At 34.9% G+C, this 17,368-nt stretch overlaps 1 protein-coding gene across 2 annotated transcripts in view; it reads left to right on the forward strand.

Annotated features, from left to right (window-relative positions):
• The window catches only part of ZBBX (zinc finger B-box domain containing), a 95,067-nt gene extending 82,685 nt beyond the window's left edge, over window positions 1–12,382 (forward strand). For both annotated transcript variants that reach the window (XM_069472978.1, XM_069472979.1), the window contains 3 exons: window positions 238–495; window positions 10,352–10,490; window positions 12,259–12,382. In XM_069472978.1, coding sequence (XP_069329079.1) covers window positions 238–495; window positions 10,352–10,490; window positions 12,259–12,382 — 521 coding nt within the window. The remainder of the gene's footprint in view (window positions 1–237; window positions 496–10,351; window positions 10,491–12,258) is intronic.
• The last annotated feature ends 4,986 nt before the right edge of the window (window positions 12,383–17,368 follow it).

A 17,368-nucleotide genomic window follows, 5' to 3' on the forward strand; every position in this document is an offset into this window, starting at 1 on the left:
CCTGGCTGTAGAAAAATTAAAAAAATAATTACCCAGAAGTGCTCTTTATGACATTGGGAAAATAATTTGAGATTAAAAAATTATAATTAGCTAGAATGTATAATAATCAAAAGAATTTTCTCATAAACTCTGTTGCATAAACTTAAGTGCTCTTTGTGCAGGGGGCTGGTATTTTGCATCTTTAAGTACTCAAAGTTTTAAAAAGTTGATTTAAAAAATTTTTACTTTTCATTTTAGGCCAGAAATCACAGAGACCTTCAACAGCAAATTTACCACTTTCCAACTCTGTTACAAAAAGCTCCAGCTGCCTTTCATCCTCTCATCTTCGATCAAGAAGTGTAGCTGCTCGATCATTATCTAGAGCTGCTTCTGAAATTTCAGAAATTGAATATATTGATATTACTGACCAGTATGAGCTTTTCTTTGATGACACTGCTGACCAACAAACCTTAGACAGTTTGGAAAAAGAATTAAATGTGCTGAGAAATCTTTCAGGTAATGGCTTTTTTTTTTTTTTTTTCACTGTAGGTAATGTTAACTCTGCCATTTACCTGATTCTTCATATCTCACTGTAAGGAAACAAGCAAACAAACAAAAACGGCCTTCCCTTTCCTGCTTTAACCATCTGCCTTTCTGTCTGCTTTCTTGGATATCCCCTAATATCACCTTGAAAATGTTATAAAATCTGTGGATACCCAGCCACATCGGAGGTGGTGTCCTTGGCCTACATGACGCACAGCTATGTTGTGGCATGAGGACTTGCATGTGCACAGAAAAAAATCTTTTTCTCTCCTTTATACAAACCAATGAAGGATTAATTTCTATAGCTTTATGAAAGCCGCTGTCCAACACTCTTGTTGGAGAATTGAGCTGTTAGATTTTTTTAAAGCAGTACTTTTCAAGCTTCAATGTACACAAATCCTTTGGGGGATCTTGTTAAAATGCAGATTCTGATTTAGTATGTCTGGGGTCGGGTGAGATTCTGCACATCTGACAAGTGACCCAGGTGATGCTAGTGCTGTTAGCTGGCAGACCACAGCTTGAGGAGGAGAAATTATGCTTGTACATTTTATTTCCAACCTTAATGGATATCGTTTAGCAAACAGCAACCATATTCTTGAACATGCAAAGGTCTAGTTCAGTAATGTAACATCAGGGAAGGTAATCCTTTTATTTTCATCAGAAAGTCATTCACTCAGTTTGAAAGAAGCCAGCTGCAGATCCAAGAGGCAAGCTGGAAAATTCTCTGGTCCTGTGCATTTCACACTTGCTCTTTCTTTGTTTTTTCTATTAGTGGTCTCCTTCCTTGACCTTAGAATGACTTTGCTATTTTTCTAAAAATGATACATCTTTGTTTTGTAAAATTCAAACAATACAAAATATACACAAAAAGAAACTCTAACCCCCCACACAATCTTACTACTCTTGAAATAATCATTATTAACATTTAATGAGCATCATTTTAAACATCTTTTTATATGTCATAAATATATATATAAGAATATATAGTTAGATGATGGATAGATTGAAGAAAAGATGTAATAATTTTATAAAGATAGATTTATGCTCTGCATAAATTTATTCTGCATATATTTACTCAACAAAAGAAAAATTGAAATGAAATTAATGAAAATTGTACATTTCACATAAATATATTTTCATCACAAATATATTAAGTTGAACTATATGAAATCACACTTTGTAGACCAAAACCAGTGGGCTATTAGAAGTTTTATACAGTTCAATCTATAACTTTTTACAAATATCTCTTAAAAATTAAGAGGAAAGATAAAAATAAACCATAAGCAATTGAGACAATTTCTAACTATATGTTTTAGTTTTAGACAGTGCCAATTAAATCTCCATAATAAGAGATGAGGACTCATTTGCTCATGTTTTGAAACCACATGTTTGTCTAACAGTATCAAATACATCTTTGTTATAGTTATAATTTCTTATTTTATTAAGGTTTCCTTTCATTTTCTTTTTCTTAGTGAAAACTTACAAGGATTAAATGCTCAGCATCTACATTTTTTCCCATGACTTTTCAATGTTGAGCCTTTTATCTCGATTCATCTCTAGAAGGTTTGATTATGGTGTTCTTTGGTAATGTCTTTTATTTTATGGCTGATTGGCACATTAGCTAGATATATTTAGTGTATCACAATTCCTTTCCCCTGCACTTAGTAGACATTTCCCACCGTCTTCTGACCCTGAATATGGAGCCAGTTAGTACTTTATCACAGTTTTTCCATTTAACTTATGTTTGGTTGAATTTAATTGTCAAATAATTTTTCCCTCTAGGTAGGGTCATGGTAGCTTTATTACCTGAGTTCTTTTATGTTTGAGAATGACTGCTACTTTTATATTTGAAAGCCAAATTGGCTGAGGGTAATATCCCTTGGTCACATATGTCTTAAACCTTATACTGATTTGCCATATTCTGGCTCTGAATTCTGCTGTGAAGTAATCTGAGGCCACCTTGATATTTGTACCTCTGTTCTCTCTCACAGGTTTCTTTCCTGACTGAATGCTTGAAGAATTTTTTTGCTTAATCCTTGAAATTCAGTCACTGGACCAGAATTGTGTTTCAGTGTCAATAATTCAGCAGTTTTTAAAATGCAGGATTCTTTTTCAGTCTGTAGAATGAGTTATTCCTTAGTTTCAGAGAAATTTTCTGTTTTTGTATCTTTGAATTGGTTTTCCATGCCATTTGGCTTCCTCCTGCTGAGAAACTTGTTTTCTTTATGTTGGATCCTCTTTAAACAAAGTATCATATTTTCTTCAATTCTTTTAATAGTTTTTATTTCCCTTTGTATTTACTGTTATTTATCTTCTATGTCAGTATTACTGAGCTTATCTTCTATGTCATTATTTCAGTTTTCACCTAGCTATAATCCACTCTTTATCACCTGACTTTTAAAAAAGTAGTTCTCAAAATGTGTTGCTTTAACTTTTTCTTTGATTTTTTTTTTTTTGTGGTTCTTTTATCTTGATAGAATTTCAAACTTACAGAAACTTTTCAAAAGTGCAATGGGACAAGGACTACTGTACCTGTATGTACTTTACCCAGTTCACTAGCTGTCTGTCCTTTGTCCTGTCAACACACATTTTTTTTTCTGAACCATGTGAGAGGAAATTATAAACATCATGACTCTTATTTTAAATTTATTATTTATTTATTTTTATTACTACATAATATTTTATGTATTTACATCAGCCTGCAAGGGCAGTGCAGCGGTTGTGGCCAGTAGACTTTGTCCTTGGGCATGTGACAATGCATCACCACCCCCTCTTGGAGGGGGCCAGGGTTGCTGTTCATTACTCCCACATTGGCCCCAGTGGTGATGACAGTGGCAGACAGGGAATGTCAGTGAGGCTCCAAAGATGTGGAGATGCAGAGGTTGTTGAGCTCCAGGATGGGACAGTCAGTGGGGGCTGAGTTCTCAAAATGGCAGCATGCTGCAGCTGCTTAGAACTCAGGGGTTTGTGGGACCTGTGTGAGCTCACTCTTTGGAGCAATGCCTTTGCATGGTCTTCAGGCAGCTTACTATGTTAGTCTCAGGGCTCACACGTATCAAGTGGCTCTCCCATGGCTAGGATTGTAGAAGTCTGTGGCAAGAATGCAGACAGCTGGAGGTCTCTTACCCTTTCCCCATGTTAGGTAGCATCTTCAGACTCCCTGCCAATTCTGACCAAACAGGTTGTCTCATGTCCCTCATCCCTCTTCTTTGTTTCTTTTTGGCATTCCCAGTCACTTCTCTGCTAAATTCTAGTGTTCTCCCTTAAATAGTCTATTGGAAGTGTAATTATCTACTTGCTATTTTGGTCCCTCTCTGTGGACAAGGTGAGTACCAGATGCATCTGGCCAACCACCTTGACATAAAGAGGTCAACATTGTGACTCTTTACAAAAATTACTTCAGTACACATTTCCCAAAAGCAAGAAACTTCTCTTACATAACCATAGTACAATGATTAAAATCAGGAAACTTAACATTGATATAATATTTTATCTAATCCACAGGGCATATTTAATATTTTACAAATTATCCTGATGATATTTATTACAGCTTGTTTTTTTCTGGTATAGGATCTAATCCAGGAACAGGTGACCATTTAATTAGTTCTCTTTTTGATGCCTGACATGTTGTTGCTTGAGCTTTGAGATTATTTTGCTCTTTTTAAAAAGTTATTTTCATTGTGTCCTTTGTAGCCAATGGACTTCAGGGGAAATTTTTTATGGTCTTGATCCATTTTTTCTATCAAATTGGTCTTTTATTTCATCATTCCTTACATATTATAGATTCTTGTATCCAAACTTGTGTCATTTCTTTGTATCTTACTTGCTCATGCTTTTTGTGAATGACATTTCCCCATCTTCCATTTTTTCTGATATAGTGAAACTAAATTTTCCCTGAAATCCCTGTATCTGTACTGAGATATGTCAGTCTTTTCAATGGAGCTATTGTTTGTGGGTTGGGTATTGGACTCTTTTCTGTAAACTGCCAGCTCAAAGGTGTGGAGAGGAAGATAGGACCGGCGAGCTCAGCCTCCTTTATTGGAGGTTCCTGGCTTGTTTGCCTTTTCCTGGATCTTATTAAATGCCAAAATTCATTCCACCTGGATTCAAGTGTGTTCTGTCTTTGTGGAGACATCTACAGGTTTGCAGTTTTCTTGCCTGTGCTAAGATCTTGTGCTAGGTGTTTACGGACTTTGAAAAGATTTCAGATGGTTTTCCTCACTTCCATTCATGTACTTGTCTCCAAATTGGTGTGTTATTGGGGACATTTGTTAGTTCTTTTAATGACTCTCCTTTCCTATTCCTAGTTTGGTGTCTGTGTATTGGGTAGGGAGGTGAGGTAGAAAGGGATAGCACTCAGCCACACCTCAATGGATCTTCTTTATTTCTTTGTCAAAGTTCATTATATGGGCTTGAATCCCTTTTTTTCTTTGGTTCCTTTGATGATTTGGTTTCATTGTTATTGTTCTGCTTTTTCTGTTAATTTCAGTAGGGGTTGGGGGAGGAGAGTCAATGATCCATCTTTACCCATCAATTCCTTTGCCTTACTCTAAATTACTAAAAATCAAATGTAAATACTTTTGGAGGTAATTCTCACATTAAAGGCCAATTCTGAAATGAAACATGTCAGGTCTGAACTGATCCTAAAAGGATAACCATACAGTTTTTAATGTAAAAAGGGGCTTTTTGATTTAATAAATTGGTAGATTCTGTTATTTATAAATGAAATAAGTAGCTTACAAACAGTAGTCTTTTTTTTCCACCCATTCTAGTGTTTTAATTTCTTATATCATTTTTGTGCTTCACTTTTTTCTCATGTCATTCATTTTGGGTAACCTATGAAGTGCCAGGAGTTTTTTGATGGTCCAGCAGCAGCTGGCAGCCACTTTCCCATACTTAACCCAGGAATGACTTTCCTTCTGTTGGGAGGATTGGCTTTGGATGAATGCACAGCTTTTGAACAGACTCACCTGGAGCTCTGAGAAAGGAAGAGGATGACATATTGGCTGAATCAACCAGTCAGTGAGGTGCAGGTGCTACAGTGAAATAAAGCCTCACTGTAGAAAATTCATTGATTTTGAGCAAGACCTTTATAGTCTGGTGACATCAATGGGCAGAGAAACTCCACCCACATTTCGCTACTCACAGTGCAATCTAGAAACACTTCACGAGTTTGGTCTCACACAGACACAGACACACAATCTGATGCTTATACAAATGTAAATGTGTTCGCATCCCTGTGAAAGCTGCATTTTTGTGAGCAGCAACTCTTCTGACTTATTTTCTGTTAGTTCTAGGACACAACCACTTCCTCTTTCTCAGTTCTATGAAAAACAACTATGCCAAGGAGTTGTGAGACTAAAAAACAGAAAATAGCTACGTTAAGTAAACTGTTTCTCCTTTGATTCAGATTGCTCTGGCTGATGTCAGTGTCATTTCAGAAGTAGCTGGGGTGGACAGAGGTATGTGTGTGTGCAGATTGCCAGTGCAACTTCCTGATAGACTGGGAGACAGGGGACAGAAAGCAGGGTGACGAGAGCCAGAATTCTAGGCCAGCAGGTCTAGTTCTGAAACTTGATACCACCACTTTCTAGCTTCATGAAATTGAGCAAATTACTTTCTTAAATCTCTCTTTGTATCAGATGCTATCTATGCAAGATGACTACAATATCTGTCTAATAATTTTGATGATTTATGATTGATTTAAATTATATATGAGAGATATTTATGAAATTTTTATTTAATAATATTTATGAAAATTTATCTCTATCTCCACACACACTTAACAGTGCCTAACACATAGTAGTAAGTCCTCAAAAAGCTGTTAAATTATACAAGCAACCAGTATATGGTACTTCCTACTTATAGTAAGGCCAGGTGATCTTGGTAAGCCCAATTTTAAGTCAATTCTAAAAGCTGTTTCATTCTAAAACTATGCTTTCTTCTGGACTGCTTTGAGGATTAAATTAAGATATAGTCCATGCCATTTATTATTCCTTCCACAAATATCTTTGTAAATAACATGATGGTCACTTCCTCAATAAGCTCAACATACTAGTATAACTTACTGTATTAGTCTGTTTTGCATTGCTGTAAAGGAAATATGTGAGGCTGGGTAATTTACAAAGAAAAGAGGTTCACAGTTCTGCAGACTGTGCAAGAAGCATGGTGCCAGCATCTGCTTCTTCTGAGGGCTTCAGGGAATTTCCTATCAAGGCAGAATACAAAGGGGGAGCAGGTGTGTCACATGGTGAGAAAGGGAACCAGAGAGAGCCCACACTCTTTTAAACAACCAGCTCTCCCATGATCCAGTAAAGCAAGAACTCACTCATTATCACTGGGAGGGCATGGAGCCATTCATGAGGCATCTGTCCCCATGACCCAAACACCTCCCACCAGGCTCCACCTCCAACACTGGGGATCAAATTTCAACATGAGATTTAGAGGGGCCAAATGTCCAAACTGTATCACTCACTAAAGCACGCAGTTTTTAGATACGGTTATAGCATGAAGGATTTGGAAAATATGAGAAAATATGCATTATGAAAAAGTATTAGGAATAATGCACTTTAAAGCATTTACTTCTTCAATAAAGTTGATTTGTTTCAAGCTCAGTCTGATTTGTGGCTTAACAGTCTTTGTGGTCCTTAAATTCCCATGGCAAACTTATGTTTGTACAAGTCCACAAATAGTTAACTGAGCCAAGTAATTAAAGAGAGGAAAGTGGAAAGCACTTTTTTCTTAAATAAACAATAAAACTCTACCTGATTCTAGCAGATGCTGTCATACTGTCACTATGGCGTGCTGTCTTGTGAGGAGCAGTGGCTTTCTGAGTGACTGGAGCCTCTGTTCATAGGTTGACCATCAAGTAATATACTAAATTGAAAAAGGGCTAATCTAATCGGAATTTATATTAATACTTAGCAAACTAACTAGATAACCCTTGTAAAGACAACCAAGTTAAGGAAGGCTAGAATGGCAATCTTTCTGCTTGCCATTGGAATCGCGGAAAACAAATTGGGTGCCCATACATGTGAAAATCTACATATTAAAATTGATAAGAGGAATATGAAATTATTTAATGAGTAATAATAATTGCCGATTGTTTTTATATGTAATGTTGCTTCATTTGATCTTAGTAGCTACTCCGGGTAGCTAGTATAGCAGATGCTACTCTTAGTTTCTCCTTCGGATTTAGTAACTGAGGCTCTGGGTGATAGGGTAACTTTCCCTGGGTATGCGGCAGAGGCAAGCCACGACCCCAGGCACAGCTGCCCACAATTTTTTAAATCTACCACCGTAAGACAATGCACGTAAATAGTTTGAAATCCTTACTTTGAATCGATATTGTAACCACTTAAGAGGGAGAGGGAGTGGGCAGACTGAAGGCAAAGGGATGGAAGCATGGCGAGAATAAGAAAAAGAGGGATAAACAAAGCAAGACATAGTAGCAGAGGGAAGGAGAGAAGAGTGGAATGGAAAACAAACAGGCTGAGAGGCTGGGAACTGGAAATCACTGTTTGTCACATTCCTAAATGTTGGGATGTAGATATGTAGCTATGCCAGTTAGTTCTTTAGAAGTTGTTTTTGTGGTTATTGTTGTTGTTCCTTATTGGGAAGCAGCCTCTCTTATTGGCTTTATTCTTTGAAGTTTGTAATTGTTTTTTTTCCTTTCTTAATTTTATTTAAAGAAGTGTTTATTTTCCTGTGGAATATACTTTTATGTATGTGTTTTAAATGATTTCAGTTTTAGATATGCACCTTAGAAGTCTATATTTAGTCAGTTTTTCCCCTTTGTCTAATTGTTAATTGCTGTGTCTAAGAGATTCCTCAGTGATCAGAGAACTATACACTCTTACTCCAGGAATAGAAAAGGTTTAACTATAAGCTACTGCTCAAAAATCAGCTGACTTCCTAGTTATAAAATAAATTTTCTAATATAAATGTCAATCCTGTCTTACCTGGTCCTGTATTAGGGAAATCGGGAGACTTAGATTTTTGTACTATTGACCTTTTGGGCTTAATACTAATCTGTGATAGGGTTTTTGTAAGCAGTTTTATTTTTCTCTGCCTTGAATTTTCTGTTACCTAAAATCAAGTGATGTCACCTTCGCTCCTGTTAAGTTCACCGATATATTTTGAAATATAATTTTGAGAATGAATAATTCTGTTGAATAGGCTCATTCTATCTGTACTATCTGAATTAGCTCTGTGCTCATTCAGTTGGCACTTAAGTGTCTAATAGAGTTTGAATACTTCTCCTGGTGGTATTCTTTAGATCCAGGCATCACTATCGGGTTTCAGCAGTGTAAATCTGCCTATTCCAAATCCTGAATTGACTGCTTTCCTATAGGAGTATTCCCTATAGGGGCATGTAAAAGTGCCTTGTGTACTTGTGTTCTTTTACCTTGTGGAAAAATAGGAGAGAGGATAATTGCTTAAAGCTAAAGAATTAGATTTTGGAACATAGTGACTTAAATATTGATGAGCTAAAAGAGCTCAGGTCTCATTCTAGTTCTTCCACCATATGGTTGTGGGGCTTTCAACAAATTCTCTGTGGGCTCCCAGTTTTCTAATCTCCAATAGTGGGAATGGGAGTAGTTAGGTGGTTTCAAAAATTTTCACTCAAGAATCTTTTGTGTTTTTCAAAATTAATCTTATATAGAGCCTTCAAATTTAAACTAGATCAAGTAAAGCCATCCTGATTGCTTCGGGGATGATGGGAGCAGGAACCCCATCTTAAGCTTACTGAATTTATATCCATGTATCATAATTTTAAAGTCACTGGGATAAATAATTTTGAGAACACTTCCATGTGTAAATGTATTGAGGTCTGTATTTCGATAGAAATAATCTAATTTACCTTCAGTAGTGGAAGCTCTACTTGCTCAAAAACTTTAAGTTGATACTAACCACCAAAACAAACAAACAAACAAACAAACTCTCTTCAGTTCAGTATTTAATACATGCAGCTTGGGGTTTGGTCCTTCTGACTAGGAGGATGTTTACTTGGCACTTTCATACAAGTAAAGGGAAGAATAGCACCCAGGAATTTTGACAGTTTTAAACATCATCATGGTATAACCTTACGTGTAAGTCAGAGGTCTCTTAACACTTTATCAATGGCAAAAAGAAAGCATTCGAGCCTTTCTAATATAGTACTGATATTTATTTCTTTACTTGAATTTTTGGTAGTTTATATAAAGATATGTTTACCTAAGAATTTTATTTATTTAACTTACACTATTTTTCCATATCTAGTTGAAATCCTAGGCCAGCTTCATAAAAAGGGAGAAGATGTAAGACTTCTCCCCTTTCAAATACAAGCAGTTTTTATTTACCCAAACAAAGCAAGAAAGCAAAAAAAAAAAAAAAAAAAAAAAGAGCAGTTTTGCCAAGGCTAGCCTTTCCCTTAGACTGTGTGGAGATGAAGATTTTATTTCTTAGGAAGAAAAAAGAAATAATAAAATGTCTAACATGTAGGCAAGTTAGAGGAGCTGCACAATATTCCAGCTTTAAAGAGGATCACTTTGTTTTCTTGGAAATTTTATCATCAGGACATTTGACACATTTCATAAGTAGAACATAAGATATAGTTAAAATTAGTACAATAAAGGTGGCTTGATATCCATGTCCTAATTTAGGATCTCAGATTAAACCCCACACTCCACCACCCCACAAGCATCAGAAACTTGCGGGATGATTAAAAATCTGCACTGACCCTGTTTACACTGCGTACAGTTTACTCTAGGTGAACCTCTAGCACCATATGCTATGCATTTGTTTCTTGATTTTATATGTTGACAATGCATGAAATAAAATATTTCATATCCTTCAGAAAAAATTTACAGCCCAACCTCAGAAGAGTTACCAGCTTTCAACAACCATTCAGGGAACGTAAGTCAGACTCCCACAGATTTCCTTAAAACCTCACATGAGAGGGGTCCCTGTGGAGTTGAAGAATTGAGGTAAGTTAAGCCTATAATTTCTATATAAAGATAGTGCATAGTAAAATGTTGACAAGACCCAACTGGTTATCTTTACTATATAAAGAAATTTTTTTCTCATGTGTGTACTATATATGACTATTCTTTTTAAAATATTTGGATTTTTTTCTGACCTATTATCAGGCCTATTAATAAAAGGCTTATAAAGTTGTTACTTTAATGTGAAGAAATAGTTCTCTGCTGCACAATGGGTATCATAAAAATGAAAGGATATTTGGAATTTAATAATCCTTATTTCTTCTTGAAAAAATAGTTGCCTTACTGAATTAACCTAATACTGAATTAGTTAACCTAATAAATTTCAATAGTTTGCATTAATACACTCTGACCCAATATGAATAAAGTTTTTAGAATCAAATATTAAGTTTCTTTCTTGAAATCGAGTCTAGATTAACAATACTGTTTTTAATTTGCATAATTTTGTTTTTTCCTCACATAAGGTAATGACATTTAGGGAAGTTGATCAGTTTATAAGGAATGTAGGTTATATTTATAAATGCTTCAAAAAAGTAGTCTACTGTGTCACTCTACTATTGACATACTGGACCTCCTTGAAGAAAGCAGAGGGTTTCTTCTAGAAGGACTCAAATAAATGCAAAATAAAAATTCTTTGTATTGTAAATTCCTTTGGTTTGAAGTCTAATATTGCAGTAAAGGGAATCAAGAGTTTGTTATTCTTTCTGAAGGAGGAAATTATTCAGTGGTGGTTCTTGGATTTTTTCATTTCTAACATCACTCACATTAAAAAAAATGGATCAGTATAAGGTTGCTATTTTTCTCTAAAAATGTCATTACAAAGTAATTAACCTACATGTATGCTCACCATCATTTCATGAAACAAGGAACATTTAACAGTAAAAATATAAGGGGAACATACTAACAGAATAAAGCACAACTATTTAATATTAAAAATGTCACAAAGAAGTTACTACCTTGTCCTTATATTTTCTTGAACCACTGAAAATATTTTCACAGATCTATACTGGTCCACAGATCAAAGTTTATGAACTGATTTAGCCTGTGTTGGGTATAAAAACTAATACAAAGAACAGTTGTATCTATCACAAGGTGAAGTATTTTATATTATTTAGTGGCATACATGGGCTGCAAATATAGATATCTTAGGACGAAAAAAGCTGAATTATGCAGGCTTCTCTCTGTTCTCCCACACTACCTTTGTTCCCAAACCTCAGATACCCATGCGTTAGAGCTTCCACCAGTTCTCCCACACCCCCAACAATAAAATACAACAAAATAAAACAACAAATAAGTGCTGTCATTAATTTTTGCTTTGACATATCTTGACTGGCCATCCATGCACTCCTAATTTACTGTACACAAAAGAGGTGGTTTATCTGGCAATCTATTCACTGGTATTCTATTAAACAGCCAATGTAATGATGAACGTTCTTAGTGATGACCCTGAGGCTCTGCAAGTTTCCGAAGTGCCTTCTGAATATTCAATGAAAGACACAACCAGAGACCATAAAATCCTTCCTCAGTTCCACTGTGGCTTTATTTCTTGGGAGAGGGAGAATGATGAGAATGTCTCATTAAAAGGAAGACTGGTATATTAGGCACATTGAAAATTATGACCTCAGTCTTATACCGTCCTCTCATACCTGCCTGCCTCCAGTGACTTCCACGTATGTAATATTGATCAGAAGATAAATGAAGAGTTGAAACCTGGTTCTGTATATTGTATATTGATCTTGTAATGTATTTTCAGCTGTTCTGGAAGAGATACTGAAATTAAGGTTTTGCTGTCACTTTCTGAGAGCAGTACAGATGAAGAGGAAGAATTTCTTGACAAGCAACATGTCATCACACTACCATGGTCAAAGAATACTTAATGATGCTTTGTTCATTACCTTTTCCATTTTGTACTCAGAGTAATACAAACAACTGAATAAAGTAACCAAGTTATTATCTGTATAGGTACAAGAGATTTTGATAATTAACGTCTCTGATGTTTCAAGTCTTGACAACTAATAAAGTTCAGTAAAATTACCAGTTTAAGTGCTTTTTCTTCCATTTGATATATTGTATGTCAAACCCTAATTAATATTGAAGATCATAATGAAATTTGGTGAATTTTCAGAAATAACAGATATAACTGTGTCTGTAAAACCTACCACAGAATAGAACATGATTATATTTAAAGTCATATTTCATTGTTTAATTATATCTTGAATAATTATGTCATCAACAAAAGTGTACATTTGACAGAATACTAGTCAGGATCATCAATTGATTCTGTAATTGTCCTATTTTTTTAGTTAGGATTTTTGATACTTATAAAAATTCTGGTAGCTTCAAAAATTGATGCTAGAAGAATAAAAGAAGATCCAAAATAAAGTGAATATAATATTTGTCATACTTTGTTCTAGTAAAACACAGGAAAGACCCCCAAACATCTTATTTTCAGAAGGTCAATATAGTGGTTAATTTTACATGTCAACCTGGCTATTTATGGTGACCAGATATTTAGCCAAACATTACTGTTGACCATTGACAACACAGGGGCTAGGAATGCCAACATCCTGCACAGTCAAAATCTGTGTATTACTTTTGACTTCCCCAAAACTTAACTAATAATAGTCTATTGTTGACTGGAAGCTTATTTATGATAACATAAATAGTCAATTAATATATTTTGTATGTTTTATATGTTACACACTGTATTCTTACAATAAAGTAAACTAGAGAAAAGAAATGTTACTAAGAAAATCATGAGGAAGCAAACATTTATTTACTATTTATTAAGTGAAAGTGGATCATCATAAATATCCTCATCTTGTTATCTTCACAATGAGTAGGCTGAGGAAGAGAAGAAAGAGGAGGTGTTGGTCTTGGTGTCTCAGGGGTGTTGGAAGTGGAAGAAAATTCCCATATAAGTGGACTCACGCAGTTCAAACTTGTGTTGTTTAAGGCCCAACTGTATTCCAAATGTTTTTGTGAAGGTATTATTTAAATGAGATTAACATTTAAATCAGTAGACACCGAGTAAAGCAGATTACTCTCCATAATGTGAGTGGGCCTCATCCAATTAGCTTGAAGGTCATAAGGAAAAAACAAACAAACAAACAAACAAAAACATGAGGTCCTTCAAGGCAGAAGGAATTTTATCTTCAGAATTCTCTGTCTTGAGCTGCAGCATCATTTCTTCCCTGTGTCTCCAGCATTCAGGCTAGCCCTGCAACTTTTGGACTTGCTAGCTCCACAATTTCATGAGCCTATTCCTTAAATTTCATTCTTCTCTCTCTCTCCCTCCCTTTCTCTCTCTCTTTCTGTCTCTCTCTCTCACACACACACCCTTTATTAGTTCTGTTTCTCTGGAGAACCCTATGCAGTCAGATTGTTGTGATAGTCAAAGAAAGTAATACATGTGGAAGTGTTTCCTGGTGTGGGGTAGTGGCAAATCCTATGGTTGGTGACTGTTCAAGGTTATATGTAATCTTAGAATTCAGGGGCTTAAGAAAGAGGAGAAGACATGGAGAGATAGTTTTGTGGTTATCAATTTGTGACATTTTAGGACAGTTTCACCTTACAGAGTCTGTTGATATCAGAAAAATGTCCCTGAAGGTTGGCTATGCCTTCACCACAACATAGCTATGCCTCAAGGCTCAAACTCTTTTGTCTTTCTGTAATTCTATATTACTAACTTCTTACACAAGATTAATAGTTGTTCAGTGTGAATTTATCTTCAATATTTTTTCCTTGGCATTGTGAATTGTACTGGAATTCACACATATCATCTACTGACAGGACAGAAAATGATGATGAGGAGACCTATAGCAATTTCTATGTCTTTTAATTTAAAAACAGCCTTTATTGATGTGATTAAAATAAATGCACAATAAACAATCAAGAAAGCCAATAATATAGTCAAAATAAAATATTGCAAAAGAAATAAATATCTTTTAAAAGAGTGTGACTCTTCAGTAATTTTTACTGTCTTCTTAACACTTTCTGTATCACAATCCCATAGAAAGACTACAGTGAGTTACTCTTGAATCTTAATCATTTGTTTCAAAAGACCTCTTGGCATTTTGTCCCGAGGCTTCTGGCTTTCTGAATTTTAGTAACTGTAGTTAAAATGGTGATTGCCTGTTCATGTGTTAACATAGGATAAAAAATTTTATATCAGCATGCCTGCTCAGATTTAAAGTTTCTTGATTTTCCCTACCCTCCTTTGCTCGAAGACATCTTCCTTTTCTCTTCTGATGAAGAAAAAAATTGTTCCTCTGGGTACAATTTACAAAAATCCAGTGCTTCTCTCAAAGGGGAAGGAGGGGATGTCCTGTTCTTGTTAAGGAAGGATTGGACCACTACTGTTTCTTCTTGCGTTCATTCGTAGCTTGAATCTTTTATGAACTGGCTCAGAAGAAAATTTTACACAATGTCATTATCTTTTACAATATAAAAATTTTGAAACAAATATTAAGCTGATAATTAATTGTCATCGAGTGCATCTCTGGCCAAAATTTGAGATAAAGAGTATGCTGCTGACTTTGTCATTTGACTTCCAATATGACATTGAAATGAAACACGAGGATACTTCGTGGCAGAACAGAGCAGACCCCCTTCTGCTTTATTTGCTTCCCATAACCACACATTTAGAAAAGTTCCTTAGTTCCATTGCCATTAGTCTAATGAAGAAATAAAACCTAAATAAGGTTAGAGACTTTGCCTGAAGCACCTTCAATGTGTTCTTGCATTTTGAAGCTTAAAGTTGCTGTTAAAGGACTACCGAGTTCTGACTGTGGAATTGGGAGAGTTATAGATATTCCAGAAGAATCTCAACCTTATTTCCAGTTCTAGAGAGAGTGCAGTCTGCCTTTAGCAATGTATTGAATAAATGATCATGTGATTTTACATGTATGTTGGGATTTGATACTTTATACCCAGACTTGCATAGTGCTGTGATAGCCATAAGAAATTCTATAATTTTATGGCTCTGGACATACACATGATGGAAACTAATTGACACGAAATTATATCTGATAATTTTAATACATTGTTTGATTTCTATTGAAATCATTCACATCTAGTGCACTCTGAGTGTGTCATACAATGTGGGCCAGCGGTGTCTGCTAACCCTAAGATCACTTAATGTTGTACTTTATATGTGAGGTGCATAGAAAATATTTCTTGAATAAATTAACGTTACAAAATGACTTCACCTCTGTAATAGGGCACTCAAATATTTTAAGTAAGGCCTTGATACAGAAAAGCAGTTCTCTCTGTTCCTTTGATTCAATGTTTGGAAAGATCTTGAGCAATGTTCATCTCATCCTGGTTTTGGCACATCCTATTTCTCATCTCTTAGATCTCAAAATGTATCTTCTCAAAGAGGCTTTCTCTAATCTCTATCCAAATTAATTCCCTTTGTCCTTTTTTCTTTATTCTTTCTCAGTGTATGCTGATTTTTCCTTTAAAATAATTATAATTATTAATATATGTATGTGTTTTTGAAGGTACGTCCAACTAGACTATAAATTTCAATAGAGCATGGATCATATCTTTTTTGTTTGCCCCTATACTCTTAGCCTCTAGCAGATGCCTCGCTCAGACTGGAAGACCATTAGATGAGTGACTGAATAAACGAATGTGCAGAATCCAGCTGATAAGCCATCTCAGTCCCTAACTTTCCCAAGCAGAGATAATATGATATATGTAGTGAGGAGAAACACAAGGTCTATCTTCAGATTATTATGTTATACTATTTACTAGTTGGCAGATCACTTATTTAATGTATTTCTTCATCATAAAATGGAGAACTAGATATTGACTTGACTTAGTTAAAAGGAATGTTGTGTGAGAATCAAATGAAGTAATGGATGCAAAAACACTTTTGGAAATGCACAGTGCTCTGCTACGCTTATTATTGTCACTTTTCATGAGTTTATGCCAAAAACTTTGAAAACATTAATGTTGGATCAATAAGTGAATAGAGGGTCAAGTTGATATAAATGATCCACAAAAATTATTCAATATCAGAAGTGGAGAATGCTTTCAGTGAGTTGGACAATTAAATTATATCTAAAACTGGTGTTTATGTTAAAAGCTAGATATCTAAATTCATTTCATAAAAAAACTTTCTGAAACATTGTTCTGTATGTTTATAGCTTTCTTCTATCATGTGTAAATTCAAAGTTTTTAAATATTAAAATTGTACCAGCATTTTATAAACACCCTGTGCATAATACTTCCAGAGAGGAAAAAAATTAAAAACATACTGTTTATACCTCCTCAAATCTGTTTTGTAGGATATTCTGTTTCATCATAATTTTCATCCCTGGTTATTTATTACTAGCTAAATTTGCATGAAAACAATGTTATTTCCTCAGAGTTCATCTGTGCCTGTAGTTTATCCCCCACCTAAAGTCATAATTCTTTGTTAGTGATGCCCTGATTGTTTGCTGGGTAAATGATTATGATGTTGCAAACAGGATTATGACTTTAGCTGGGGAATAACCAGCAGGCATAGATGAACTCTAAGGAAATAAAGATCCTCTTCTTTTAATGCAAATGTCTTCTATACTTAAGGAAAAGGAGAGAATTTTCTTAATGTTTTCTATAAGGTGACATGTTTAAAATGAAAAGAATTAATTGATGGATGGGGTTTCTTTTTCAAATACATATAATATACAGTAACAGTTATGGAAACATAGTTCTGAAAAGACTCTCTATACACTTACTTCTACCAGAAGGAAGCAATATGTGTCTTGCTTTCTAGCCAGAAAAAAATAAATATATATATTTATATATACACACATATTATTCTAGATACAGAACTTTTAAAGATCTCTGAGGGGGGAAATTTACTTCATCCA

This window comes from Eulemur rufifrons, chromosome 7 (genome assembly GCF_041146395.1).
Source record: "Eulemur rufifrons isolate Redbay chromosome 7, OSU_ERuf_1, whole genome shotgun sequence".
In the NCBI taxonomy this organism is placed as follows: domain Eukaryota; kingdom Metazoa; phylum Chordata; class Mammalia; order Primates; family Lemuridae; genus Eulemur; species Eulemur rufifrons.